At 57.9% G+C, this 27,817-nt stretch overlaps 1 protein-coding gene across 1 annotated transcript in view; it reads left to right on the top strand.

Moving 5' to 3' along the window:
• Positions 1-27,817, top strand: part of SLIT1 (slit guidance ligand 1) — a 139,264-nt gene that overhangs the window by 11,925 nt on the left and 99,522 nt on the right. The window contains exons 2-4 of the mRNA XM_054035641.1: positions 13,990-14,061; positions 14,994-15,065; positions 17,894-17,965. Of these exons, the coding sequence (XP_053891616.1) occupies positions 15,001-15,065; positions 17,894-17,965 (137 nt within the window). The 5' untranslated portion in view covers positions 13,990-14,061; positions 14,994-15,000. The remainder of the gene's footprint in view (positions 1-13,989; positions 14,062-14,993; positions 15,066-17,893; positions 17,966-27,817) is intronic.

Genomic DNA, 27,817 nt, shown 5'->3' with positions numbered 1-27,817 from the left:
CAACACACACACACACACACACACACACACACTCTTACTTCAATCGCTGGCTGTCGGAGGGACGATTGAGCACCATGAATGCCTCATGGTTCCTGGCGCTGGAGACGGCCGTGCTGCCCCTGACTCACTGCACACGCCGTGCTGCCTGGTTTCTCTCGCCCCCTGCTCAAAATCTAGACCTGAAATATCTCCTAAATTACCCCAAATGCCCTGCAGTGTCCGCGGTGACTGAGGCTGAAGCTTTCTGTTTCACACTCTGGAGCGGGGGCTCTCAGCCTCTCCAGACTATGGTCCCCCCCCTTCAGGAATCTGACTTCTCCCCAAGTTTCACCTCACAAAGTGACCTGCTTACAAAATCAGACCGACAAATACAAGTGTCCAGCGCACTGTTCCTGAAACATTGCCGACTTTCTCATTATTACCATCTAATTCTACATACATCGATTGGACTAGAAATACTGCACGGACATTTCAGTGTCTAGTATATGGAGCAGTATGAACAAGTCAGGGTCTGGATGAACTTTTAGTTTGTACTGACTTCCCTAGTGCTTTTTATGTCGCCTGCGTTAAGACTAGGCAAATCTCTAGACGAGTTGCTGTACCCGCGGCAGACCTCTCCGTAGCCCAGGGGTGCGCGTACCCTGCTTGAGAACCGCTGCTCTGGAGGCAGTTGGGGCTAGGCCTCCAGTGCACCCAGTTCCTCCGTGTGGCACTGACCAGCTGCTTGCCTTTGGTCCAGGTACGTCTCCCGTCAGAGCCTCTGCCTTCCCGTCTGGAGGTAATGGCTCCAGCCTCCCTCCCCGCAGGCCGGGGCTCAGTGAAGTGCTTTGCTAGCCTCGCGTTGTTGTTATCAGAGATTCCGAGGCCGAAGGGCCCATTGTGATCCTCTCCTCTGACCTGCTGTGAAACACGGGCCAGAGACCTGCCCCGCAATAATTCCAGTGCAGAGCTTCGAAAAACATCCCGTCTGGATTTAACAACGGCCGGTGATGGAGAATCTACCTGGCCCTGCGTAAATTGTTCCAGTGGTTAATTACTGTCACCATTACAAATGTACACCTGGTTTCTAGTCTTAGTGTGTCTGGCTTCAGTGTCCAGCCATTGGACCATGCTCGACCTTTCTCAGCTAGACTCCAGAGCCCGACAGTAAATATTCGTTCCCCGTGTAGGTGCTTATAGACTGCGAGCAAGTCAGCTCTTAACCATCTCCTTGTTAAGCTAATTACATTGAGCTCCTGAGTCTGTCACTATCAGGCAGGTTTCCTAATCCTTTAATCATTCCTGTGGCTCTTCTCTGACCCCTCTCCAATTTACTCACATCCTCCTTGAACTGTGGACACCAGAATTGGGCACAGGATTCCAGCAGCAGTCACACCAGTGCCAAATCTAGAGGTAAAATAACCTCTCTGCTCCTACTCAAGTCTCCTGTTTATGCTCCTGGGATCACATGAGTTCTTTTGGCCACAGCATCACACTGGGAGCTTGTGTTCAGCTGATTATCCACCATGACCCCCAAGTGTTTTCCAGAGTCACTGCTCCCCAGGGTAGAGTCCTCCATCCTGTAAGTGTGGCTGACGCTCTTCGTTCCTAGATGTGTACCGTATTAGCCGTAGTAAAACGCATATTGTTTGCTTGCACCCAGCTTACCGAGTGATCCGGATTGCTCTGAATCAGTGACGTGCCCTCTTCATTATTTACCAATCCCCTAGTCTTTGGGCCATCTGCAAACGTCAGTGATGACGTGCATTTTCTTCCAGGTAAAAATGTTAAAGAGCCGAGGGCCAAGAACCGATCCCCGCGGGACCTCACTGGAAACACGCCCGCTCGATGAGTCCCCATTTGGAGACCGATCAGTTAACCAGTTTTTAACCTGTTTAATATGCGCCAGGTTCATTTTATAGTGTTCTCGTTTTTTAATCAAAATGTCCTATGGCACCAAGTCAAACACCTTACAGAAATCTAAGTCTATTTCGGCAAAACGATCACCTTTATCAACAAAAGTTGTAAACTCATTAGAAAACATTATCAAGTTAGTTTGACAGGATCTATTTGCCATAAACCCATGTTGATTTGCATTAATTACATCACCCTCCTTTAGTTCTTTATTAATTGAGTCCCATATTGGCCACTCCATTTATCTTGCCTGGGATCGATGTCAGGCTGACAGGCCTATAATTACCCAAGGCATCCCATTTACCCTTTTAGAAATTGGCACAACATTAGCTTTCTTCCAGTCGTCTGGAACTTCCCCAGTGCTCCACGACTTATTGAAAATCAACATTAACGGACCAGTGAGCTCTTCAAAGCTCTTGGATGCAAGTTGTCTGGACCTGCTGATTGAAGAATGTCTGACTTTAGTAGCTTCTGTTTAACATCCTCCAGAGATACTAATGGAATGGAAAGAGTGTTGTTATCACTATATGAAGACACTGCTTCATCTGGCTTTACCCCCAAATACAGAACAGAAATACTTACTGAACACTTCTGCCTTTTCTGCATTATTGATAATTCTACCATTTCCATCTAGTAATGGACCAGTACCATTGTCAGGATTCTTTTTGTTCCTAATATATTCAAAAAACTCCTTCTTGTTGTCCTCAAGTCTGCTGGCCGTAGATGTCGCCTTGTGTCTCTTGGTTTCCCTTATCAATTTTCTACAATGCCTAACTTCTGATTTATATTCATTACTATCAACTTCGCCTTTCTTCCATTTGTTATATATTATTTTTATTCTTTTACGTCTGCCTTCACTTCCCCTCTAACCTAGGTTGTCTTTTTAACCAGCACAGCCTTCTTCCTCGATTGTGGCTTTTTGGTCATCTAGTCAAGTGTTCTTAAACGATTTCCGGTTATTCACATTTTTCGGATTAAATTCTTCCTCCCAGCTGATTTGGCTCACAATCGTTTTCAGCTTTGTGAAATGGGCCCCATTAAAGAACCAAATGTATCTATGTTACTTGTCTAGACTTTATTCGGCTTACACATTATAAATGTGACCGTCATGATCACTTGTGCCTAGGCTACCATTCATTTTTAGGTCTGGGATCCGTGCGTCTTTATCTGTTAGGACAAGGTCTACCACAGAATTCACCTACGTTGGCTGCAACTCTTTCTGAGTTAGGAGATTGTCAGTTAGAAAGTTTAGAAACTCCATGGATATTTTAGTCCTGGCTGCATGATACCTCCAGCATATGTCACTCTGACCGATCGCACAGCTCTTCTTCCTACACACTGTAGGTAGGTGTGGAAGGAGCAGACACCAACTAGGACCGTCTCTGGTCTCTGTCTGTTAGGACATTGATCCATAAGCAGGCAGGATAATTTTCTTCCAAGATATCAGTGACTCGGAACAGGTGACGTAATTTTTGATGTACAGTCCCCTGGCCTAAGAGTGTGGGGCAGAACGAGCCCGTTGGATCAGACAAATCACTCTAAAGGTGCTAACGATCTAAGAGGATCTGTCAATGCCGCATAGTTGCAAATTACACAGTATTGAAAAACCTGGGGTGGGACACCACCAACGTCCTACATCCTTGGTGAGTGGGCTGAGCAGGGGCCGAGCTGGGTGTGACGCGGGGGCCTGGAGCCCAGGGAGTGGGAGAGGACTGGGACTCTTGTCTTTCAGAGTGGGAGCCTGCCACTTGCTTGGTGCATGTGCGTGCAGCGCCTGGGACAGTGGGGCCCTGTTGGCTTATGTATTCCAGCCATATCAATGCTACAGCCGTTTAAAATGAGGTCCTGATAGGTGGGAGTCTGAACCCCGAGAAACCTCTAACCCAGGAACCCCACATTTGCACCATTAACTCTACCACCGCTTCTGATGTGGCACAATCTGCATCCGTGGGTGCATCTTAGAGCACTTTGGAAAATCGGCACTCAGACATAAAGCTCTGCCTATAGTGCGTGCGTGTGCGTGTGCGTGTGTGTGCGTGTTTCCTTCCTTTCAGCCCCGAGTCAGCTTGGGGCAGTCGATCAGGTATCTCTGAACTCTGTTTGCCCATCTCTGTGCACCATGCCCTGGGCTCACAGCCTTGCTGGATTGCCGCTGGGGCCCTGTCGTGCCAGGGGATGAGCAGCCTCGGAGTGCTCAGCGCCTCTGGAGTTCCTCCCCTCCTGGCAGGATCGGGCCCTTGTCCCCGGGGCAGGGGGGAGGAGAGAGCAGGGGAATCCAAATGTCTCTGCCCGCCTGGTGCCTAGGCTTGGCCTGCTGGAGCTGGCTGTGCTGCTGGGTTTCAGTTTAATCAGCAGGGCCGGGAGCGTCTATTCATTCCCACCGAGGCATTCATCAGTGTCCTAGTAACCTGCCCCCCAGCCCCCTCGCACTCGGGCGCACACGGCTCCATAATGGAAGGAGCCAGGCAATCTCAGCAGCTGAATGGGATTTTGAGCTGTGTAATTATGAGACTATGCCGGTCGAGTTGGAACTCATTAGCCATTATCAGCCATTTCAGCAGCACAATGCCACCACCCCAGGCTGCGCGGCTTCAGTGTCTGGACACGCTGCCGAGGTGCTGGAGGCCGTCCTGCCTCTGACCTCGGCCCTCCCTCGGGCCCCACGCTGCGTAGGGACCCCAAGGGCAGGGCCTGGCGCTGCCAGGGGTGCGTTCCCTCGAAATGGCTGCAAAGGAGCCTCAGCCGGCTCCTGGTGTGGGGAGCAACAGGCAATGAATCTAGTCTCCATTCCCCTCTGTATGGGAGAGGCCAGATCCCACGCTGCGCTGGTCTGAGAGCGCAGGCCCCGCAGTACGGGCCCGGTCTGAGATCGCAGGCCCGGTCCGAGAGCGCAGGCCCCGTGGTATGGACTCCGTGGTGCTGGCCCGGTCCGAGAGCGCAGGCCCCGTGGTATGGACTCCGTGGTGCTGGCCCGGTCCGAGAGCGCAGGCCCCGCAGTATGGGCCCGGTCTGAGATCGCAGGCCCCGTGGTATGGACTCCGTGGTGCTGGCCCGGTCCGAGAGCGCAGGCCCCGCAGTACGGGCCCGGTCTGAGATCGCAGGCCCGGTCTGAGAGCGCAGGCCCCGTGGTATGGACTCCGTGGTGCTGGCCCGGTCCGAGAGCGCAGGCCCCGCAGTACGGGCCCGGTCTGAGATCGCAGGCCCCGTGGTATGGACTCCGTGGTGCAGGCCCGGTCCGAGAGCGCAGGCCCCGTGGTATGGACTCCGTGGTGCTGGCCCGGTCCGAGAGCGCAGGCCCCGCAGTACGGGCCCGGTCTGAGATCGCAGGCCCCGTGGTATGGACTCCGTGGTGCAGGCCCGGTCCGAGAGCGCAGGCCCCGTGGTATGGACTCCGTGGTGCTGGCCCGGTCCGAGAGCGCAGGCCCCGCAGTATGGGCCCGGTCTGAGATCGCAGGCCCCGTGGTATGGACTCCGTGGTGCTGGCCCGGTCCGAGAGCGCAGGCCCCGCAGTACGGGCCCGGTCTGAGATCGCAGGCCCGGTCTGAGAGCGCAGGCCCCGTGGTATGGACTCCGTGGTGCTGGCCCGGTCCGAGAGCGCAGGCCCCGCAGTACGGGCCCGGTCTGAGATCGCAGGCCCCGTGGTATGGACTCCGTGGTGCAGGCCCGGTCCGAGAGCGCAGGCCCCGTGGTATGGACTCCGTGGTGCTGGCCCGGTCCGAGAGCGCAGGCCCCGCAGTACGGGCCCGGTCTGAGATCGCAGGCCCCGTGGTATGGACTCCGTGGTGCAGGCCCGGTCCGAGAGCGCAGGCCCCGTGGTATGGACTCCGTGGTGCTGGCCCGGTCCGAGAGCGCAGGCCCCGCAGTACGGGCCCGGTCTGAGATCGCAGGCCCCGTGGTATGGACTCCGTGGTGCAGGCCCGGTCTGAGAGCGCAGGCCCCGTGGTATGGACTCCGTGGTGCAGGCCCGGTCTGAGAGCGCAGGCCCCGTGGTATGGACTCCGTGGTGCTGGCCCGGTCCGAGAGCGCAGGCCCTGCAGTACGGGCCCGGTCTGAGATCGCAGGCCCGGTCTGAGGGCACAGGCCCCGCAGCAGGGACCCCACTGCGCTGGCCGGTCCCAGGGTGCAGGCCCCAGTACGGACCCTACTGCACTGGCCGGTCCGAGAGTGCAGGCCCCGCGGTATATTGAAAGTGCCTGATGTGCTGCACCCAGTGTTAGTGCACAGACTTGGCTGCCCAAACCCTGTGCTGAAGGATCTGGCCCCAGGCCCCCCTGCCCTGACCCCGGCTCTTGGGGCCCCTTTGCCCCAACCCTGGCCCCAGGCCCCCCAGCTCTCAGGGACCCCCTGCCCCGACCCCAGCTCTCAGCACTCAGCAAGTGGGGGCTGAGCAGAGTGGTTCTTCGTGTCTGAGTTGGGAAGGAGGCGCTTTGCTCGCTGCCCTACGCACGCACGGCTCCTGGTACATTCAGGGCATGGCCATGCTGCCGGCGCTTTTGAGCTGCGGCTCGGGCTGGCACTCGGGCTCTAAGCTCCCCCCTCCCCAGGCTTCAGAGCCCGAGTGCCGGCCTGAGCCGCAGCATCGACACGGCTGTGTCTAAGCGCGGCAGCACCAGCCCAGCGCGTTTGCTAGCCTGGCTCAGTGCTCACTGCCGGGGCTGTGGAGACGTCCCCCGAGAGAGCCTGCTGCAGACTGGCAGGGCGGGGGGCTGATTTCTAAGGGCTGTCCCCCCCCCCCCCCCCCACCATGGCTCCATCACCCCAGTACACCTGGGCGCTTGCCGATCAGGAATTCCCGAGTCCATTGGCTCCCTGCGCAGCCAAGTTCTGTGCGTCCTCATATGCTTGATGTGGCCAGTTTGGGGCGCCCTGCAGCTGTTCTACCAGCCAGGTGGGGCAGAGCCATTGAGTGCAGGTGTCGCAGGGTGCTGCCCCCCAGGGGGAGGCAGGGAGATCGGAGCCTGGGGCCCCGGTTTGCTCCTTTGCTCTGGGTGAGGCCCCAAAGGCCAGGAATAGCTGGGATACGATGCACCTTGACCCCCTTTGATAGCCTGGGGGATGGGGCCATGCGAGGGTCGGGAGTAGCGGGCCGGGGATGACGTAGCCCCCAAGCTGGTTATAGTGCACGAGGGGGGACCTGTAACTGGGGCGGGCTGTGCCCTGCTTGCTAGCGGGAGCTGCAGTGATTGCAGTGGGGCAGATGTGACTCATTAGATGCCATCTTGCTTGGCAGGGAGGTGAGAGTAGCCAGGGGAGCTGGAGTTCGTGTAGTGTTACCCAGGAGTGCCCTCACTGCCGGGGAGACACTGACCCTCAGGGATCGTGGGAGGTTTCCTGGCATTGGGTGCGGGCTTCTCCGCAGGCAGACACACAGCGGCCATCTCTGCACCAGGAGCCAGCCAGCCTTCCCTGTCCCCCTAATCCCCAGTGGGGTGTTTAAAGGGCTCCCGAGACAAAGGGCCCAGTCCTGGCTTAGGTGCCTACCTACCGCTCCTGCCGGTGGGACTGGGCTCTTAGGGTAGGGTCGCTCCTCTCTACCCACAGTTCTAGCTCAGCAGGACCTGTCTGGCGCTTCCTTCTCCAGGGTGTGTGTGTGTGTGTGTGTGTCAGTCACACCAAAATGGTGGCCGTATTAATTGATGCAGTGGCTAATGACAAATAATTTGCATGCAGAAGGCCTTTCCCGCCAGACTGTAGCAGCTCACTGGGGGTCCGAGTTTGGGCCTAGCAAAGATGATTTTGTCTGTGTAGCCCCCTGGTTCTCCGGGCGGTGCTGAGAACGGACACCCCCCTTCTCTGCATTGTGTGTGTCTCAGCCCGAGCCAGGCTGGGTGGGTGTTTGTCTGTCGCTGCCCCTCATTCCCACACCCTCCTGACACCTGGGAATGAATCAGCGCAGCCTCCGGACTTCAGGCTTGCAGCTCCCCTGGGAGTTCTGGCTGGCTCTGAGCCCCACGGCTTTTGTGGGTGAAACCTGACTCCGGAAGAAACAATGGGGTTTGTGTTAGTGTCTCCTGCGTGGGAAACTTGAAACGCGGTTTATTTTCCAAACCGACGTTTCTGGGAGCTGCTTTGATACCACTGAAAACAAACCTAGGGCAGTGGGCTGGGTCTGTGGGGGTGCAGGGGGGGAGCGCAGGGCTCCAAAAGACCACAGTGTGTGTGGGGGAAGGGAAAGGCTTCCATTGACTGGCTGCCAGCCTCAGGCGCAGACGTTCCAGGGGTCCAGGCGGCTCTCGTTCCAGGTGAGGCTGAGAGCAAGGTGCGACGTGACTCGGGTTTTGTGCCGTGGTGTAAACCTGGCTCTCGGCTGCAGATGGGCACGTCGGGGGGTTCAGAAACCTCCGTGGCTCCGTGCGTTTGGGTCTCTGCAGACGCTGGATCTTTGCTGGGACGGCGTTCCAGGGCTTTGCACACATACAGTGGGCACTGGGCAGCTGTCGCTGGTCCTGAGCCGTTCATTGCTTTGGTGGCAGCGACGTCATCCCTCCCACCCAGAGAGCAGCGTGTGTGTCTGCGCGGGGGGGGGGGAGGGGGGGGCTGCCCTGCTCCTGCCCACTGTCACGGAGTATTGGGGGACTCAGGGCCCTGCACCCCCGGCTTCCTGCGATTCACCATGACTCTCAGCCAGCCAGTAAAGCAGAAGGTTTATTTGGATGACAGGAATACAGTCCAAGACAGGTCTTGCAGGCACAGACAACAGGGCCCCCCTCAGTTAGGTCCAGCTTGGGGTCCCAGGGCATGCCAGCCCACCCCCCTTGGGGGGTCAGAGCCATCTCTGCCTCCCAGCCATCTCTCCAGCCTGCTTCCAGCACTCTCCTTCAGCCACCCCTCCCACCGCCTTTGTTCAGTTTCCCGGGCCCCGGAGTCACCTGACCTCCAACCCCCTCCTGGGTTCTCATGTTACAAGCTCAGGTATGTTCCCTCGGGCCGACTCCCATCCTCCGATGCAGACCATCCTAGTCACACTCCCCTGTCAGCATTCCCACACCCCAGCAAGAACAGTCCCAGTTCGTCACATCTCTCCCCCCCTTCGAGACCGAACTGAGCGGGGTCACTTTAGCCAGTGACCTGGGGAAGTTCGAACCTACCCCCGTTCCCATGGATGCCCCTGCATCCCTCCAGTTCGTTGGTGGGAATTACACCAGGCCCCTTCAGTTTCACGCCCCCCCTTAGGTCGGGGTGCTTGATGGCACTCGCAGTTCGCATGTGGGAAGGTTTATGCGGCCTGTGCCCTTTTCCCACCCCCATACCTCTGGGGTTCCAACTGGGCTGTGGTCTTCTCCCAGCGCTCCAGTCTGGAGGTCTGTGCTTTGGGCTCTCTTGGTTTAGAGCCGCCCTTTTAACCTTGGCCACCCTCTGGAAAGGATCCTTATTGCTGGGCAAGGGTCCTAAAGCTGTTTTCCCCTTGTCCCAGGCCTTCCTCCCCCTCTGACAGGGGTCACAGGATCCGCAGTACTGTCGGACAGTAACAAAGACCCCAGGCCAGTAAAAGCTCCGTAGCAGCCTCTGCTGGGTACGCCAGGTTCCCTGGTGCCCTGAGAGGGGAATGTCATGGGCCCGGCACAGCAGCTGGCGGCGATACTTCTGGGGTACCACCAGCTGCCTCCTGATCCCCCCCTGACTCCATTTTCCCTGGGGGAGCCCATTCTCGGTACAGGAACCCCTTCTCCCACAGGAACCTTTTCCGGCCACCTCGTCCCATGGTCTGTACCGCATTGAGGTCGGCCAGGTCCCTTATCTTCCGCAAGGAGGGATCTCTCTGCAACTCGGCCTGGAACTCAGCAGCTGGGACAGGGATGGCCACCTGCTCTTTCTCGCCCGCTGGGTCTGAAGCTGCAGCCTCCCTGAGCCGTGTCCCTGGGCGTTCCCTCCCCACCAGGTTAGGGTCCTGCGCCTCAGGCAAGGCACCCCCCCCAAGGCCAGGGCGCAGGGCCCCTCGCCGGCTCTGACTGCGGGTCACAACCAGTGCCTTTTGGGGGTTGCTTGGCCAGTCCTCTAGGTCCCCCTCCATCAACACCTCAGTGGGCAAATGGTGGTGCACTCCCACGTCCTTGGGGCCCTCCTTGGCCCCCCATTTCAGGTGTACCCTCGCTACGGGAACCTTGAATGGGGTCCCGCCCACCCCGGTCAGGGTCAGGAAGGTGTTGGGCACCACCCGATCTGGGGCCACCACCTCGGGCCGGGCCAGTGTCACCTCTGCGCCCGTGTCCCAGTATCCATAAACTTTCTTCCCATCCACCTCCAGGGGAACAAGGCACTCGCTCCGCAGGGACAGCCCCGCGCCAACCCTGTAAACGGAGAACTTTGAATCCGGAGCATCTGGCCCCCCAGAGAAGCTGGCCGGGGGCCCTTCTCTCTCTTGAGCAGTTGATAAGCTGCCAGCCCCTCTTGCGTGGGAAGCCTGCCCCTCGTCCGTCTGGGCCTCTACCAAGTTAACCCGGTGCGGGTTCGGTCTGCTCAGTCTGTCCTTGAGCTTGGGGCACTGGGCCCGAACGTGGCCTCTTCGGCCGCAGTAATAGCAGCTCAGGTCCCGTGGGTCCCCTCGAGCCGGTCGGTTGTCCCTGATGCTGGGCATTCCCCGTGGGAGGGGATTCCCCATATTCCCCCTTTGGGAGGTCCCAGGGTGACTCTCTCTCTGCATCGCGGCGGGCCTGTTCCTTTGGGGCTCCTCCCTGCCACCCCCTGACCGGCTCTTTACAAACTCATCAGCCAGCTGCCCGGCGTGTCGCGGGTTCTCTGGCTTTCTGTCCACCAACCACAGCCTCAGGTCAGATGGGCACCGCTCATACAGTTGCTCCAGTACCAGCAGTTTAATCAGGTCCTCCTTCGTCTGGGCCCCACCAGCCCACTTGCTGGCGTATCTTTCCATGCGGACGGCTAGTTGCAGATATGAGATCTCAGGGGTTTTATCTTGACTCCGGAACCTTTCCCGGTACATCTCAGGAGTCAGCCCAAACTCACGTAGCAGGGCCTTTTTGAATAGTTCGTAGTCCCCTTTCTCTGCCTCTCTCAGTTGGCGGTACAATGCCACGGCTTTGGGGTCCAGTAAGGGGGTAAGGACCCGGAGTCTGTCCGCGGGATCAACCCGGTGCAGCTCGCAGGCCGTCTCAAAGGCCTCCAGGAAGTCATCCATGTCCTCCCCCTCCTTGTATGGGGCCATGATGCACTTATCAAAGCTCCGTGCAGTCCTGGGTCCCCCCTCACTCACCGCAGCCGGGGGTTCGCTGCCCTTCAATCTCGCCAGTTCCAGGTCATGCTGACGCTGTCTCTCATTCTCCTGTCTCTGTCTCTCTTCATGCTGTCTCTGTCTCTCATTCTCCTCCCGTTCATGCTGTCTCTGTCTCTCTTCACGCTGATGCTGTCTCTCTTTCTCCTCCCGTTCATGCTGTCTCTGTCATTCACGATCCTCCAGCTCTCTCAGTTTTAGCTCTCTCCCATTCCAGCCAATTCCGCTCCACGGATGCCGAACGTCGCCGGGAGGATCCTCTGCTGGCCGGCGAGCTTCGCCGGGGGGATCCCCTGCTGGCCGGGGGGGTCACGGCGCCTTCGGTATTTGCTGGGCTCCTCCCCACCCTTCCCCTAGGCATAGGAAGGAGGGGTCTCGGGAAGCCCTCAGCAGCCGGCTGACCACTCCCAGCTGGGACAGACACTGGTGCCTGCGCTGCATTTGCCAGGCTGCTTCCCTGAGACACAGGGATCAGTTCATTCGCGCGATCTTCCGTCTCCAGCTGGGCAATGAGCTGTTCTTTGGTGAGCCTCCCAATGCACAGCCCCCTCTGCTTGCACAGCTCCACCAGGTCGCTCTTAAGCCGCTTGGCATACATCTTTCTGCTGGCCACTCACCGGCCTGTGTGCTCACAGCTCCCCACAGTTCCCAGGGGGACCCCTAGTGTGCCAGCCCTTCTCGAGGTCACCGCCTCTCTGCCAGGGTCGAGCTGCAGACTCCTCCGCCCCTGGGACCACTCGCTGCGATCCCCCTGGGGGACCCTGTTACTGCAAAAGTCCTTCTCGCTGGTCACACACTCCCAGGGGTAATAACCGTCTCTCTCCCACTCTTCAGCAGGCCTGGTCCCTGTCAATCCCCCTTCGTTTTACTGCTCCCCAGTCACTTACTGCAGGAAGCGCCGTCCATGGGGTGCAGTAGATCCCACCTCTGCCACCAGTTGTCACGGAGTATTGGGGGACTCAGGGCCCTGCACCCCCGGCTTCCTGCGATTCACCATGACTCTCAGCCAGCCAGTAAAGCAGAAGGTTTATTTGGATGACAGGAATACAGTCCAAGACAGGTCTTGCAGGCACAGACAACGGGGCCCCCCTCAGTTAGGTCCAGCTTGGGGTCCCAGGGCATGCCAGCCCACCCCCCTTGGGGGGGTCAGAGCCATCTCTGCCTCCCAGCCATCTCTCCAGCCTGCTTCCAGCACTCTGCTTTCAGCGACCCCCTCCCACAGCCTTTGTTCAGTTTCCCGGGCCCCGGAGTCACCTGACCTCCAACCCCCTCCTGGGTTCTCATGTTACAAGCTCAGGTATGTTCCCTCGGGCCGACTCCCATCCTCCGATGCAGACCATCCTAGTCACACTCCCCTGTCAGCATTCCCACACCCCAGCAAGAACAGTCCCAGTTCGTCACACCCACCCTGCATTCAATGCCATTGAAGGGGACAGATTAAAAACTAATACATGGCAATGCTTTTGCACACGGCCCACAAGGAGCCTGTGGAACTTGCTGCTACAAGATCTCACTGAGGCCAAGAGCCAAGCGCCGGCCATTGGCCTGGATAATGGGTGTGACGTGACCTCCCACATTCCTTACGGACATATGCTGATGATATGAACATGACATAACTGAGAGAGACTTTTATGCCAGGTGGCTCAGGTGAGATGTCCTTGGAAAGGTTCTGATTTACTGAATGCTCCTCCTCTCCATGGCCTGTCTGCCCAAGAAGAAAAACTGAAGGCAAGGGAGAGTCCAGCCTGAGACGGGGTCTAGTCTGAAAAGGAATAGAACTGGAACTGTGAACCACAGAAACTTTGCAACCTGCCCACAACAATATCTAGGGCAGGGGTTATCAGACTTTTGTCCTGGTGACCCCTTTCACATAGCGAGCCTCTGAGTGTGACCCCCCCCATAAATTAAAAACACATATATTTAACACCATTATAAATGCTGGAGGCAAAGCGGGGTGTGGGGTGGGGGCTGACAGCTCATGACCCCCCATGTAATAACCTCACAGCCCCCTGAGGGGTCCCAACCCCCAGTTTGAGAACCCCTGGTCTAGGGTGAGAAATACTATTTGTAACCGATTTCTTTAGTGAAACTAGCTTAGTTTGCCTGTTTCGTTTCATTTGCTTAGTAATCGGCTTTGTTCTGTTTGTTACCCCTTTTATCACTTAAAATCTGCCTTTTATAGTAAATAACATTTGTTTTATTTATTATTAAACCCAGTTTCTGTAATTTCTAACTGGGGGGAGGGGCAAGAAGTGTGCACACCTCTCTCCACCTTGAGGGAGGGGGTGAATTTCATAGTATCTCTTTGGGTCTGCACTCCAAGGGAGCTGGACATCTGAGTGCTGGAGCAAGTCCCTGAAGCTGAGTGTGCCCAAAGCTGATATGCGGCTGGGGGTGGCCCAGCCTGTGTGTGGGTTAGAGGAGGTTTTTAGAGCCTGGCTCAGCCAGACAGGTTAAGGGGGCCCAGGCTGGCAGAACAGGTAGACTCAGGGGTATCTCAGCACATCAGGCAGCTTCCCCAGGGGTCCAACGCGTCACAGTGGGAACAGCCAAAGACAGACTAACAGCTGGGGTGTTGAGAAGGGCTGTAAACCCCCCTGCTTTGGGGCATGAGCTGACCATTAACAACTGGCCATTTGCAGGGTCCTCGCCCCTTCCTGGCCAGCAGCTGGTGCTGGCTGGTGTCAGAGCCAGGAGTGCTGCCTGTTTCCAGGTCCATGGAGAAGCCCGGTTCAATCTAGCTGTCGTCTGGCACCTGCCTGCCTCTGGGGGAGCTCAGCCCTCCCCGGGCGCTGGCTGCGGGAGCCCAGGGCTCCAACCCTGCCGTACATCCGCCCCGGTTCGCTGACCGTCCCTTCTTCTCTCCTCAGGGAGCTGAACGGGAACAACATCACCCGGATCAACAGGAACGACTTCTCGGGGTTGAAGCAGCTGCGTGTCCTGTGAGTCCCCTGGCCCGAGTGCTAGCAGTGTCTGTGCCGGGGGTGGGGGCGCTGCCTGGGGGGGAGAGGCCTGCCCGGGCCGGGGCTGACCCAGATGGGACTCTGCCTTGGGAGGCTGGTGCTGCTAAATCCCAGGCTAAGAGAGCACTGGGGCAAGCGGGGGAGGGGAACCCGGGCTCACCATAGGGCCCCTGCTGTCGGAAACACGGTTTAAAGGGGGGGGTCAGAGGTCATTGGCCTCCTTGGTGACTTGGGCTGGGAGGCGGGCGACTCCTCTGACGGTAAAGGGGGCTGGGATGAAAGGAACAGTGAGCGTGTGCCTGAGGGTCCTGCTCCACATGACTGACCGGGCCACGCCCCGGGGTCTGCTGCCTGGACCCCAGTATCCCAGAGGGACTTGGGCCCTCGCCCTCCGTCTGGCTCACTGCCGGCAAGGCCTGCGTGCCCTCCACGGGCGTGGAAACCAAGTGATGGAAATGGATGCTGCTGGGAGCCAGGCCCGAGCTCTTAGCCGGGAGCTGCTCCGACGGCGCTGAACACCAACGCGGTGCCGAGGAGGAGACGTGTGACACCCGTGGGCTAGGGGGCTCCCGGCTCAGTGACCTGGGAGCCCGGCACCATGGCGGGTGCTGGAGGGTGGCTGCGAGTGGCCTAGCTGGGACGTCTGAACAAAGCAGCCCTTTCCCTGGCTAGCTCCCAGTGACGCTGACGGGAGGTGGCCGGGGTCCCTATGACAGTGGCCCCTGCTCCAAGGGAGCATGGCAGGGCCTCGGCCCCCCCTGACATGGGCCATTGCACCCCTGGAATGAGCATGCCTTGCCCAGCCAGTCCCCAGGCTCTGGTGCGGGGGCTTCCCGTGGATTCCCGGCGAGTGAGCGCGCTGCCCCCGTGCGTCTCGGCTCTGACCTGTTCTCTCTGCCTCCCTTTTCCAGGCAGCTGATGGAAAACCAGATCAACGTGGTGGAGCGGGGAGCATTTGACGACATGAAGGAGCTGGAGCGGCTGTGAGTGCCTGGGCGCTGCGGGACAGGAAGGGGGAGAGGGGAATGGCCGCTATTGCTGCAGACCGCAGAAGGGTCGGTGGTCCCGCGAGCTGCTGGGGGGCCAGTGGCTGTGCTATCGCGTGGGGTGGATTTGGGTGCAGCCCACTGCTTTCCCTGTGCTGGCAGGGCCTGGAACTGCACTCATGCCCTGGAGAAGAGAGAGCACTTGACTGCTCTGAACAGCCTGAGCAAAGACCCTTGTGGGGATGGGAGGGGCTAAAGAGAATGGGGTGGGGGTCTGGAGCAGACCCTGGTCCATCCCTGCTCTCCAGTACAGTTCAGGTGCCAGCAGGATAATCTGTGGGGCAGGACTCCTGTGGGAGTGGTTGAAGTCAGACCCCGTTTGAGAGCAGGGCATGGCAGTGTCTCGGCGGGGTGTGGTGCCGGGGGACGGGCCCTGCTCTCTCGCTAACACAGACAGATGGCTGGAGGACAAACCGTTTTATACCCCAGCCGCGGAGCTGCCCACCGTTTGCACTCAGACGCGTCCCAATCTGCTCCTTTTCCCTCGGGGATCCAAATAACTCCTCAGCGATGTGCTTAACGCGTCTGCGTGCCAATCAGCCACGAGCGCAGCTGGGACCTCGCCTAGCAGCTCCTTCAGTGCACTGCAAACCCTGCACCAGCAGGTAGGTCAGCAGACACCGCACACACCGCTTTGGGTTGGGACCCAGCCGCTCTCTTCCGGGAAGCAGAGTCAGGCCTGCTCAGGGCTGGACTGGGCAGCCTCCAAGGCACACACACGCGTGCTGATGACTCAGGAGCGGACGTTCATCTCGAATCAGAACTGACTCATGTTCCCGCAGGGTGCCGGGCTGCAGAGTGGGGCCTGCGGCTCAGTGGGGGCGCTGTCCCCTCGTGGCGTCCGCCTGCACAGAAAGAAAACCCCGCGGCAGCATGGCTCAGCCTCAGAGCCTGGGTCGACTCACTACAGGGCTAAAAATAACAGTGTGGACCTTCCTGCTTGGACTGAACCTTGGGCTCTGAGGCCTCCCGCTTTCGGGTCCCAGAGCCCTGGCCCCAGCCCGAGTGGGAACGTCCGCACTGATATTTTTAGCCCCGTAGTGTGAACCTAAGTCAGCTGATCTGGGCTCTGAGACTTCGCGGTGCAGACCTAACTGAGGGCTGAACCCAGTGTCACAGTGGAGTGGTCTCCTTCACTTTCTGTCCTAAACTGCAATGTTGCTGTGGGCTTTTTAAACAGCTGCTTGTCTTGCCCAGAGGTGGCTGCATTTAACGGTGGAGGAAATCCGATACAACCAATACTAATATTGTGTATGTAAAGTACTGCGAACGAGGGCGATACCCGTTCTAGTTCAGTCATTGCTAAATGAAGAGACTCTGCAAACTGAGAACCTGCCTCGCCAAGCCGATGGGGCAGCGGGTTACCAGGCAAAGCCGCAGCTGATACTGTCTGTGCAATCCTCTGTAAGTGGCCCCAGCTCTGAGCCTGGGCCGCACAGGGAGAGTAATTAACCATCGGAGCAGTTTACCAAGAGCTGTGGTGGATTCTCCAGCACTGGCCATTTTAAAATCAAGCTGGGATGTTTTGCTGAACAATATGCTTTTGGTCAGGAGTCAGTGGGCTGGAGCAGGGTGTACAGTGGGGGGCTGAGAGCCATTGAACCAGACTGGAACGCCTGGATATAGTGGAAACCACTTCCAGCCAGGGGGTGCAGCAGCCCCTGTACCCCTAGACCCAGCACCTGTGTTAGGAGTTAGTGTGGACGTTCTATTGTTGGTGCTATCCAGGGGTCAGACTAGGTCAGTGGTTCTCAACCTGTTGGCCATTGCGAGCCGCCTGTGGAGCGCTCTGTGTTACATGGGCCGCATCCACACAATAGATATCCTGCCTGTATGGCCCTGCAGATGTCACATGGGCTGCAGCTCTGTGCTGATTGGGCCGTGGGTTGAGAACCAATGGACCGATCACCAGGGTCTGCTTTAGACACATCACTGCAATGCTCCTGTGTGGCCGCTGCTCTCACACTGAAACCAGCGTCCAGGCAAGGAAACAAAGTCAGTTTCTAAACCAGTTCCGTTAAACCAGGGCGACTTTTGTGCATAGACAAGGCCCCCGCTCAGCCGTCGTGCGCCGCCAGGACGTCTCAGCAAAGGGGTGGGGGGGCGTGTAACTCCCGCAGCAGGGAGTAAGGCTTTGTGCTGTCGACTCAGAGGAAAGCCGCAGCAAAGAGTAGGGGTGAGCGCTGGTGGGTAGGAAGTACAGAGCGTGGAGGTCTGGGGCTTTGGTGAAGAAGGAGCCGAGCAGAGGTTGAGCGACAGGCTGAATTTAACTGCCCTTTGCTGGAGTCCGCTAGAGCTGGCAGGAGACCGCCTGGCCTTGGGCTGCGCTGCACCAAAGCTCGGGCCTGACTGTGCTGACCACGATTTCAGTGCGAGCTGCTGAAAATCAGGCCACATACTTAGGTACCTAAAGGTGGACTTAGGAGTTCAACTTCCGGGGCCCATTGTCAAAAATCTCTTAGTGCCTAGAGACTCCTGGGCAGGGTGTCCCACACACCCCTCGGCTAGCTATGGACTAAGAAGACTAACCGTTAAGGAGACGGGTGGTTCTCAGTGGAGAGAATGTGAGGAACGCCCTGATTTTGGCCCAGTAACACTGAAGTTACCCTGTATGGGCCCCCCAGCATTCCTCTCTCACTGGAGCCATCCCTGCATCCAGTCCCAGGGGTTCGGAGCCGGGCACTGCGGATCCTTGTTGGGCTGGGATCATTGCCTTCCTCCTTGAAAAGGTGACTCCCTGTAACCCTTTCTCTCCCTTTCCCCAGACGGCTGAATCGGAACCAGCTGCACACACTGCCGGAGCTTCTGTTCCAGAACAACCAGGCCCTGTCGCGACTGTGAGTACCTTTCTTATCGCGTGAGGTTCCGTCCTCTGCCTTTGGACGGCTCAGACAGCGAGGGGGCCCCGGCTCGCCACACAGAGCCGGGCATGTCGGCGCGGCGACCTCTCCCGGTGGGAATGCAGCACAGTTCTAGGGTTAGATCCAGCGTTCTCGGCGCTGCACTGGGGTTAACTGGGGTTTTATCCGAAGGGGAATTAACTGGGATGCGAGGAAACCTGTTTAATTGGAGTGACGTAAATTCATTACCCGACGTCTGCAGTATGAAAAGAAATCAGCCGTGGAAGAGCTGAAGGATCAGCATCTTTAAAGGCTGTTAAATGTTATTAAAGAAATGAGCACTGCCTAACAAACTGGCTGGCTGAGCAGTGTTAGTATTGTGACATGCAGGTTTGTCTGTGCTAATGTGAAATTTAAAGGAACACAAACACCCCAGGGCCCTGTCCAGCTGGAGTCCCAGAGACCTTGAAATGTGACCCTTTTACACATGAAGCGAGGCTGTGAGCTCTGGTTTCTCCCATACCTTTCCTATGTCTTTCCTTTGGCTCCCCTTGTGGCCCTGATTCTAAACTCACTTATACTGGTGTAACCCCATCGACTTGGACAGAGCTGCGTCGGATTTACCCTGCTGTCTGTGAGAGATGAACTATCATGGTGAGCCCTAAGCAGGGGGTGGAGGCCAGCAGCAAAGCCCATCTTTGTGTGAAACACCTTGCTGATTCCGGTAGAGCGGCGTGTGCTGTGTGAAGCGTCAGGCTGTGCGGATGGGATATCTGAGCTGCTGTGTTGATTGCAGCCGAGCTAGACTTGCTCCCGAAGGTGGGGTTGCTGGTTTTCAATTTGTGCCGCCATGCTGAACTCCAGCTGGCATTCTAGGAGCTGGTTTCTGGGCGTGCCATGTTCTGGCTGGCTAGCAAGGCAGCTGGGTTGGAAACCGGTGTTTCTTTGGGCCTTAGAGAAGCGTGGCGGTGGAGGAACTGGGAGGAGAGGGCTGAGGTATTGGGGTGCAAAGCCAAGTGTCAGACATGGGTTTCTCCTGGCTGTCATGGAGCAGTTTGGTAGGGGAACTTTCCCCAGTAGTGCCGGGAGCTCTGTTGTGCCTGGAGAGCATTTCCTTGCGTGTGTATATCCTGGTGTGTAGGGTGGAGCCCTTTTGCCTGGGGTGCGAGCTGGAGGAGACGCTACTGCTAGATGCTGCGGGCTGGCAGTGCTGGAAACGCTTTCTCCGGCTCAGCGGCACGCTTGTCTTGGAGTCCAAAGTCTCCATTGTGCGCCGTGTTTCCCAGGATGGTGGTTTGTTGGTGCAGCGTGTCTCTGGGTTGCACGACTTGTGCGTGGCTGGTATCGTCGGGAGCCCGCGCAGGCTGGGCCTGAGCTCCGAGGATTAAGACTGGAATTTCTAGCACGTGTCGTTGCGTGAATCTTTCTGGAGTGCCTTTGCCCCTTGGTTCTTGCTGGGCAGGGACCGGCTGAGAAGGCAGCATGTGCTCTACGGAGACAGCAGTCTGTGCGTTCAGCGCTTGCCAAGAGCCAGGGCAGGACAGAGCTGGAACCTCTCTCTCTCTCTCTCTTGGGGGGGATGTTCTCAGGGCCCCTTTTGGGTGGCCGGGGTGTGACCGACATCTGCCGTGCTTCCTTTTTCCACTTCTGTTCTGTGTGTGCACAGAGAGGGGAAGTGAGAGGTGCCAAGTGCTTTCTGGGTGCTGGGCTGGGCCACTGTCTAACCCCTCCGCCTGCACATTCAGCCTCGTTCCAGGGGTGCTGAAGGACTGGGGGATGCAGCCGCACTGCTGTCCTCTCCATGCGGGCGACCTGCAGCCTGGGGGGGCGTGCTGGCCCCGAGAGAGCTGAGTTCCCTTGTTTGGTGTCTCCTTAATTCTCTCTTCACCCTTCCCGTCCCCAGACCGGCATTTCTTGCTTTGTTGGCTTGTGAAGTGTGCCTGGCCCAAGGGGAGGCGGGCGATGCTGGAGGGAAGGTGAAAGCAAGGAGGCAGCTGCTAATAAAACAATAATGAATGCAAAGGCAGCAGGAACCTTCAGTCACTAATTAGCGCGTCGGGATGCATCTGGATCTGAGGCAGGGACTGCACAGCCTTTCAGGAGAAGGAAAAAGGCCCTTGTCTGATGGAAGTGTGTGGGGTGGGGGAGACGGGACGGGAGCCACCGAAGGGGCTGGGGCTCTGGGGGCGCTGCGCCTGGCGCAGGAGAGGTGCCAGGGCAGACCCGTGTTATTTGTATGGCTCCCGTGGTGGTGGTGGGATGCTGGGGGCGGGGGGAGCTGGGTTTCCCTCGGCACCGCGCCCTGGCGAGCGTTCCCCGAAGTGTCTGAACGGGCCCTGGGCAGGCGGATTCCTGCCACTCGGTGCCCAGCGGGTCCCATGGCTGCTCTGGCCTGCGTTGGAGGGGGCATGCTGGGCAGCGGGTCCTGACAAGGGGCATCTCCAGAGGGGCCTGCGAAGGAGCAGCCTGGCTCGCTCCGAGCCCAGCGCTGGCCCCTGTTGTTAGGGGCTCCCCCGGGGACGGGGAGAAAATGCGTCAGGCCATTTCTCAGCACAGGCCGGGCCCTGCTCCCCTCCAGGTGCGGAGGCTGGGGGGAGGGGGCGAGGGGAAGTGTCTGGAAGATTGTTTCCTCCGCTTTGTGTGTGAGAGAAAAGGACAAGAGACGGGGTGGCCTGTGCCAAGCACCCTGAAAAGGGCCCGTTTCTGAGGCAGCCGTTACTATGGCACCAGATGACTTGATCTGGCGCTTTGCCATTGGTCAGCGACTGAGCTCCCATTAGCTCCTTTACCTCGGAAACGCCATGAGCGGTTGGCGGAGGGTTTGATCCCCCAGCCGGATTCTCTTCCCAGGCGAGTTTCAGGCCTGCGGATGTCCCGGGGGTCAGTCCATGCTGGTCCCCACCCCGTGCAGAGTTCAACCCCCCGTCTCCCCAGCCTGAGAACACGCTGATTCTTACCCCTGCTCTGGCTGGAATAACCCCCATGCCCCAGGGGCTGATACAGACTTGGTGCAACAAAACAGAGGCAGCGCTGCTCAGACACCCGGCCCTGAGCGCTGTGTAAGTGCCCAGAGGGACAGCGAGTCCCCGTAATGCTGCTAATAGAATCAAGCCAGGCCGGGGCTGTGGGGAATGCTGGAGAACCGGAGCTTCGATGAGGCCTAGTTAGTGTTTTTCCCCAATTTGATTTGTATTGCAGCCAAGATGAGCAGAAGGTTAGACGGGAGTCAGGAGCCGGAGTTCTAGCGGCTAGGAGGAGGGAGAGGAGTATGGCCGTACATTACAAGGGAGCTTGTATACGTGCCTTGCCTCTCTCTTTTTACAGATCTTCTATCTGTCCGTCCAGCCTGTGTCCAGCACCGTGGTATCTGGGCACCTCCTGTGTAAAGTCAATAGCCCTGGGGGCTCCACGGAGCGTCTGCCACGTCTCATTTTTGAGGGTAAAAACTCTGCTTGAGGAAGAGTTTGTGCTTTTTAAACTGTTGTGAATTTTCTTGTGGCGGGTTGGTTTGTCCCCGGGCTGTGGTTGTCGGGGCGGTTTGGCCGTTGTGGGTGGCTGGGTTCTCGGTACCATTCTTGTGGGGGGAAAGTCTTTTAACAACGCTATTACAAATTCTAAATAATAATCATCCCCTTGTCTCCATCCAACTTCCACGGCAAATGTAAACACCAGATGCTAGTAGGATTCTGGGCAACAGCCTGGCTGGAATGTAAGTTGGCTGTCTCTAGAGACGGGGGTTCGAGGGCGGAGAGTCACACAGTACGGACCTAGACTCTTTCTAGGTGCACCCCGTAGCTTAGAGCAGTTTCCTTTTGTGCTGCTGACCCAGTGATCTCCTTCAGCAGCTGGACCGCTTTGGACTTTGCGTGAGTGGGAAGAGTGGGCTAGTGGACGGGGCACTGGGCTGGGGCCCAGGCTCCCTGAGAGGCCTCAGGCGAGTCACTTCCTCTAGCCTATGTCTCAGTTCTCAGCTGTAAGGTCGTGATAATAGTTCCTGCCTCACAGGGGTGTGCGAGGATAGAGCCCATGAATGAGCATGAGGAGCTGTCACACTAGGGGGCTGAGGGCCAGGAAAGCACCTAGACTGACGGCTCGGCAGCGCTGCAGGGCAGGTTTTGTTGGCACAGCCAGCAGGTTTGGAATAAGCTCTTTTGCCCGTCAGAGAGCTGGTCCCAAGAGTCCGTTCACAAATGTATTGTAAAGGGTTAAAACCAGCCTGGGGCTGCCAGCTTGGAGTGTGTGAAACGGTGGATCAGTGCCCAAAATTGGCATATGTAATGGCAGCTGATAATGCACCCTTCCAATTAATTATGGATTGGCATTTCCCTTGGTCTCAGCTCTGCGGTGGTGGAGCATGAGGAAGGGCCGTCCTGCTTCAAAGGCTCCTATTACATAAAAAGAAAAAACAATTAGGGTAACGAGTGTAAACCGTGAACATTTTCATTTTAACCTGTGCTGGGTTTTAATACCAGGCTCTGAAATAAAATCCCATCAGCGGGATACAGATGTGGGGTGGCCCCCGCGGGGTCTGGGATGGCGAGAGCTGTCACGGCTCCCTCTCTGTCTCTTTTCACGGTGTGATTATTTATAGTCCATGCTGGTGTGCACGGAGCTGTGCAGACAGCTGAGAAGGGACCATCCCTGCCTTGAACAGCTCCTGGCCTAATGTGCAAGTGTCCGGACAAAGGGGGATGCAGGAGGGATGCAAATGGGCGGCAGGGACAGCTTGAAATCCTTTCTGACCTTGCTTTGTGTGGTGTGGCAGCTCTTAGCCCTTGGCCTGTTTCTGCTCTGGCCTCCCTGTTCTTATTTTGTTGTTTGTTCCAACCATTTCCTTTCTGAGTGTGTTTTAGCCCTTTCCTGGTGGGGAAATGACAGTTGCCAGGACTCTCTGAAATGTTGTTTTTTGGAACTGTGACTATGCCTGGATCCTGATTTTTCAGCTATCCCGGCTGCTCTTTGATGGTCCGAACGGCGCTAACTCCACTGTCTCTGTGCTGGCGTTTGTATCCCAAGCGGGGCGTGAGCTCAGGCGAGCTGAGCAGAGCGCTGTTGCTTGTCCTGTGTCTAATCCTTCGCCGAGTGAAGTGCTGCGGGGTCCGTGAAGGAGGAAGGTGTGTGTGAAACCAAACACTCCCTTGCTGTAGGGTGTATTTCATAACAATTGCTGTCCTCGTTAGGAGCTGGTACGTTCCAGCAGTAACCGTGGAGCTCCGAGGATTGGAGGGTATTCCAGGAAGGGTCTGGGACGTGTCTGCAGTGCTGTAATCCTGAATCCAGAGACACCGGGCCAGATTCTGCTTCTCTACACTGGTGTCAGTCCAGAGAAACTGCACTCTCTGTCTGTTAAATTACTCCGGATTTACTCTGCCGTGGCTGCCAGCCGAGCCTGTCCCGTGCCCTGCAGTGTGAAGTGCAAGCCCAGGTGGGTGCGGGGTGTGACTGGTCCCTGCAGGGCTGAGCGCATGGGGCGCACTCAGTGCTCCAGTGTCTGTGCAGCCTGGAGCTCCAGAGGGAACTGGAGATTCCCTTTGCTGGGATTCCCACCCGGGCAGCAGAACGGGCTAGAGACCTGAGCACAGTCAGGAAGGCAGCGGCTGACTGAGTGGGAGACTGCCCGGGGCTCCTGTCAGCCATTTCCCGTAGGGTGCCGCCTTGCCCTGGCGCTCCCGGATCCGCACTGCTCCCAAGCAGGAGACTCTGGGTTTCAATGAGAGGGGCTGAGAGGGGAGCGGGTCCCAGAGCAGAGCTGGTCTATGTGCAGAGTCGCACTGGTTTACCTGGAGGGGAGATTTAAAATGGATTTAGTCCAGCCAGTGCCAAGGGCCACGCGGATGCGCTTAGCTCCCTGTATATGTGTCTCGGGCGATGCGGCTATAGCTTAGCTAGGAACAGGTTTAAGTTAAACTGAAATAAGCCCATCTTGAACCGAATCTAGAGTGTCAGCAGGGGACTTTGCACCAATGTAACTAGAAACTGGTGCAGCTGAGTGTGCGGACAAGGTGGTACGGCCCCTCCTCTCCCCGACCTGTCTGCCCTGCAGAGCAGGCGCGGGGTTGTGTTGTCTCAGGCTGCCCGGCAGGGCAAGTGGTGGCTGGGCAGGGAGATCTCCTGTGGGGAGCCTTGTGCATCGGGTTATGGCTGTTTCGTTGGGACTGGCGCCTTTGATAAATGAAGGGAGCTGAGCCAGCTCTGCTGGGCTTGGGCGATAGTGCTACAGAACCCGTCCACGTTCCCCACGCTGCCCTACCAGTGAGCCTCGGCCCGCCCTGCAGAGACCTCCGGGCAGGCAAGGGCCAGCAAGAGCCAGTCATGGCGTGGCTGCTTTCACCAGAACTCCTAGGGCACTGCCCAGCTCTCAGACTGCAGCAAGGTCAGTCTCACCTGGGGGGTGCCGCTTGCTGCCCTAGAGGTGTCCGGCTCCGATTGCTTCTCACCTGAGCCCTGCAATCCCCAGCACCTCGCTGGAGCTGTGGAGAGAGAGGCCGGTCTGAGTGCAGAAATGGGTTCTGGCTCGTGTGTCAGCAGGGACCACTGCGCAAATGTATTGCCTGCAATGAACGATAGGCGCGTGGGAGGGCCAGGTAGTGGGGCTCAGCTAGGAGAGAGGGGAGGAGGCTGAGGGTAGCTGCTCAGGAGAGATGCGGCTTGGCATGAGAGCTGCCGAGAGAGGGAACATAATGCTCTTGGATCGCTGGAAATTCCCAAAACCTGAGCAAGGGACTAAACCTGCTTTTGTGCTGCCCGGGGGGTTTCCTCTCCCATGGCTGGCTCAGCCCTCAGTTCCACTGCAGAGTAATGCCATTCACGGAGTGGAGTCTGGCCCTCCGTCTCTGCCTCCTGAACAACCTGCTCGGGCAAGGCTTCGTCCTCCTGGCGGGCCGGCTGCAGCTCCCCAGGCGTGCTCCAGGGCAGCTCCTCCGGGTAAGCCGGAAGCTACATTCGCTGAGCTGGACTTGCTCCCCTGACACTGCTGCTGGGTGATTCACCTGCCGGGTGTTCTCTCTGGCTTGCTGCAGGCTGAGCCAGTCTCGGACATTGGCTCTCCGGCTCCCTAGTGCTGCAGGAATTATTATGAAACTTGCTTTGTCTGTTAAGAGGTGACTTCCTCCTGGCCCACAAACCCCTGCCCGGGGAACAGAGCCGGCTCCAGGGTTTCTGCCGCCCCAACCGGCGCAAAAAAAAAAAAAAAAAAAAGCCGCAATCGCAATCTGCGGCAGCAATTCGGCGGGAGGTCCTTCGCTCCGAGCGGGAGTGAGGGACCATCCGCCGAATTGCCGCCGAATAGCTGGATGTGCCACCCCTCTCCGGAGTGGCTGCCCCAAGCACCTGCTTGGCAAACTGGTGCCTGGAGCCGGCCCTACTGGGGAAGGATCGCTGAGAGCAGAGGGCACTTCGAGATCCAGGGCTTGGAAGCTGAAGCTAGACAAATTCAGACTTAAAATGCAGCACACGTTTTTAAGGGTGAGAGGCACGAGCCATAGAAATGACATACCTGGGGCCAGGTGGATTCTGTGTCATGTGGCAGTGTTAAATCGTGGGTAAGGCATCCGCGCTAGCTCAGCCAACAGCTGTGGGCTGGGGAAGGTGCTGTGGCTTGTGCCCTGCAGGGCCAGGCCGAAGGCTCCGTACGGTCCCCTCTGGCCTGGACATCTGTGACTCTTCATTGCCATGTTAGTAAAGCAACGAGGCAGGGAGATGCTGGTCGTGCAGCGCTCCCCACTGTACGGTGGGTCTCGAAACCCTTCCCAAACCGCCCCCCAGAGCCTCGGGAGAGTGAGCGGGAGGAACAGCTGGGAACCTGAGGCACGCAGTGGGGGCACACGCTGGCGAGGGTCGGAGCCTGACAGAGCCCAGCTCTGCTGACTCCCAGGCCGGAGTATCCAATCACAATCCACTCTTGTGGCATGTTATCGTCTGAAAGCCCATTAGTGACTCGGCTCCGTGCTGCAAAGAGCGTTTCTCCGTCCCCGTCATGGAGGGGATTGGAATTGGCTCGGAGCCTCTGACCTGACCTGAACTCTGGGAACGACAGGCAAGAACCAGCGGAGACGATCCCAGAATGCGGACGCAGGGGCCTCGCTCACCCCGACCTCTCGGAACAGGCAGGACTGTCGGCTCCCCAAGCCCCACTCCCAGCTCCCCTGAACTGCTGGGAATGGCCAGGGCCATTGGCTTTCCCAGCCCTTCCCCCTGTACTGCTGGGGACAGCCCAGGCTGATGGCTCCCTGCTGGATACTGGTCAGGGCCAACGCCAGCCCCGGCCTGGGTTTAGCCGTGTTCTCTGATGAGCCATTTCTTGGAATTAAGACTAAGGATTCTCTCCCAGACTCCCGTGGGGTGGTTGCCTGGTGCCCTGGGCCTGGCCATGTGCTCTGCTCAGGCCTCAGCTGAGAAGGTGGGGGCACCTGTCTGACGCTACAGGACCCTCCCTCGGACAGGGTCCCACGAGGGCCTGCCTTGTCAGGCTGGGGTGGGGCAGACAACGATCAGGTCTGGGGCAGGGCAAGCGCAGGGAGAGGTTGGATATCCAGCGGCTCGTTTCCTGAATTGACATGAACGGAGGCCGATGAGTGCCTCGCTGCTCTGGTCTGCCCCCTGCCCACGGCACTGTACTCTGCCCTTGTCCCCTGCCTTCTTTCTGGCCAGCCCCAGCTGCATGTGGGGACAAAGCCGCTGCTAACGGGGTGGCCCAAATCCTTTGTGTCCGTGCCAAGGTGTGAGGCAGGGAAGGATCCGGGGGCAGAAGGGCCCCAGAATAGCTGGCAGAAAGAGCCAGGCAGGCAAGTCAGTGCGTTGTGCTCCCTTGTTTACATCTCCGCCGGAACCAGGGGCTAACTCATTAATCGGCCCTGGTGGCTGGAAATGGGGCGATCTGAGATTTCACTGGAGAACGCGCGACCTCGCCGACCCCTTCACAAACTGGGTTTAATTAAACTGTCAGCGCTGGACGGAAGAACAAAGACCCTGCGGTTTCCCCTCCTAATGCAGTCGGGAGGACGGGGTCTCCCGCGAAATGCAGAGCTGTTAAAAATGGATCTTTCTTTCCATCAAGGAAAATTACCAAGGCAGGAAGGTGACCCTGGCTCTCAGGCTGAAAGGCAAGAAGGGAGAGGGGGGCTGGAGGCTTTTCCCCAGCTTTTCTGAGAGCGCCTGATCCCAGGCCTGTGAGTGTTTTTCCAGTGGCTCCCAGAATCCTGCACTGGGAAGGGGTTGTGGGATATTTCTTAGAACTGCCCTGGATTTCTTCTTTCTCTGCTTCCCCACCCTGCCTTTAAACCTCTCTCCAGAAATTGCTTCCCTCTAGCAGCTGCCACCAGGCACTGTGATAGAGAGAGATGGGGAAAAGGCCACAACAGCAGAGCGAGAACGTATGGTGGCGGCTAAATATGGCAGGAACAGTGTCAGGGAGGCAGGCGCGTGGGATGGAAAACTGGTAGCCAGAGGTGTTAAGAAATACTATAAATAAGGGGATGTTAAAAGGAAAAGCAAGCAAAGGGCCGGGGGAGGAGGAAAGCAATATGATCAGATGCCGCTAGCAATCCAGCAGCAGATGGTCTTGCAATGGCTGGGAGACAGAACCGCTCTGTCAGAGGACGCTACCGCAGGGAGCTGTGAACTCAAGGTCAGTGTGAGAACACATGTAGGATGGGGACAGACGGCTTAGGGAGGGCATGTTCCAAAGTGGTTCCTGAGTTTGGGGGTGAACCTGAGACATCTTGGGGGTGTTGGAGCCCAGCGCCCAGGAACAGGGGCCCTTCCCGGTGTCTGAAGTGGGGCCGCCAGCCTCCCCGGGCACTGTCAAAATGTCGGCCTCCACGTACGGGTCAGCAGGAGCAAGTAAAAGCC

The sequence above is a fragment of the Malaclemys terrapin genome, chromosome 7 (genome assembly GCF_027887155.1).
Source record: "Malaclemys terrapin pileata isolate rMalTer1 chromosome 7, rMalTer1.hap1, whole genome shotgun sequence".
NCBI classification, from domain to species: domain Eukaryota; kingdom Metazoa; phylum Chordata; order Testudines; family Emydidae; genus Malaclemys; species Malaclemys terrapin.
Note: the sequence above shows the minus strand (reverse complement) of the source record. Positions and strands in the feature narration are given on the sequence as shown.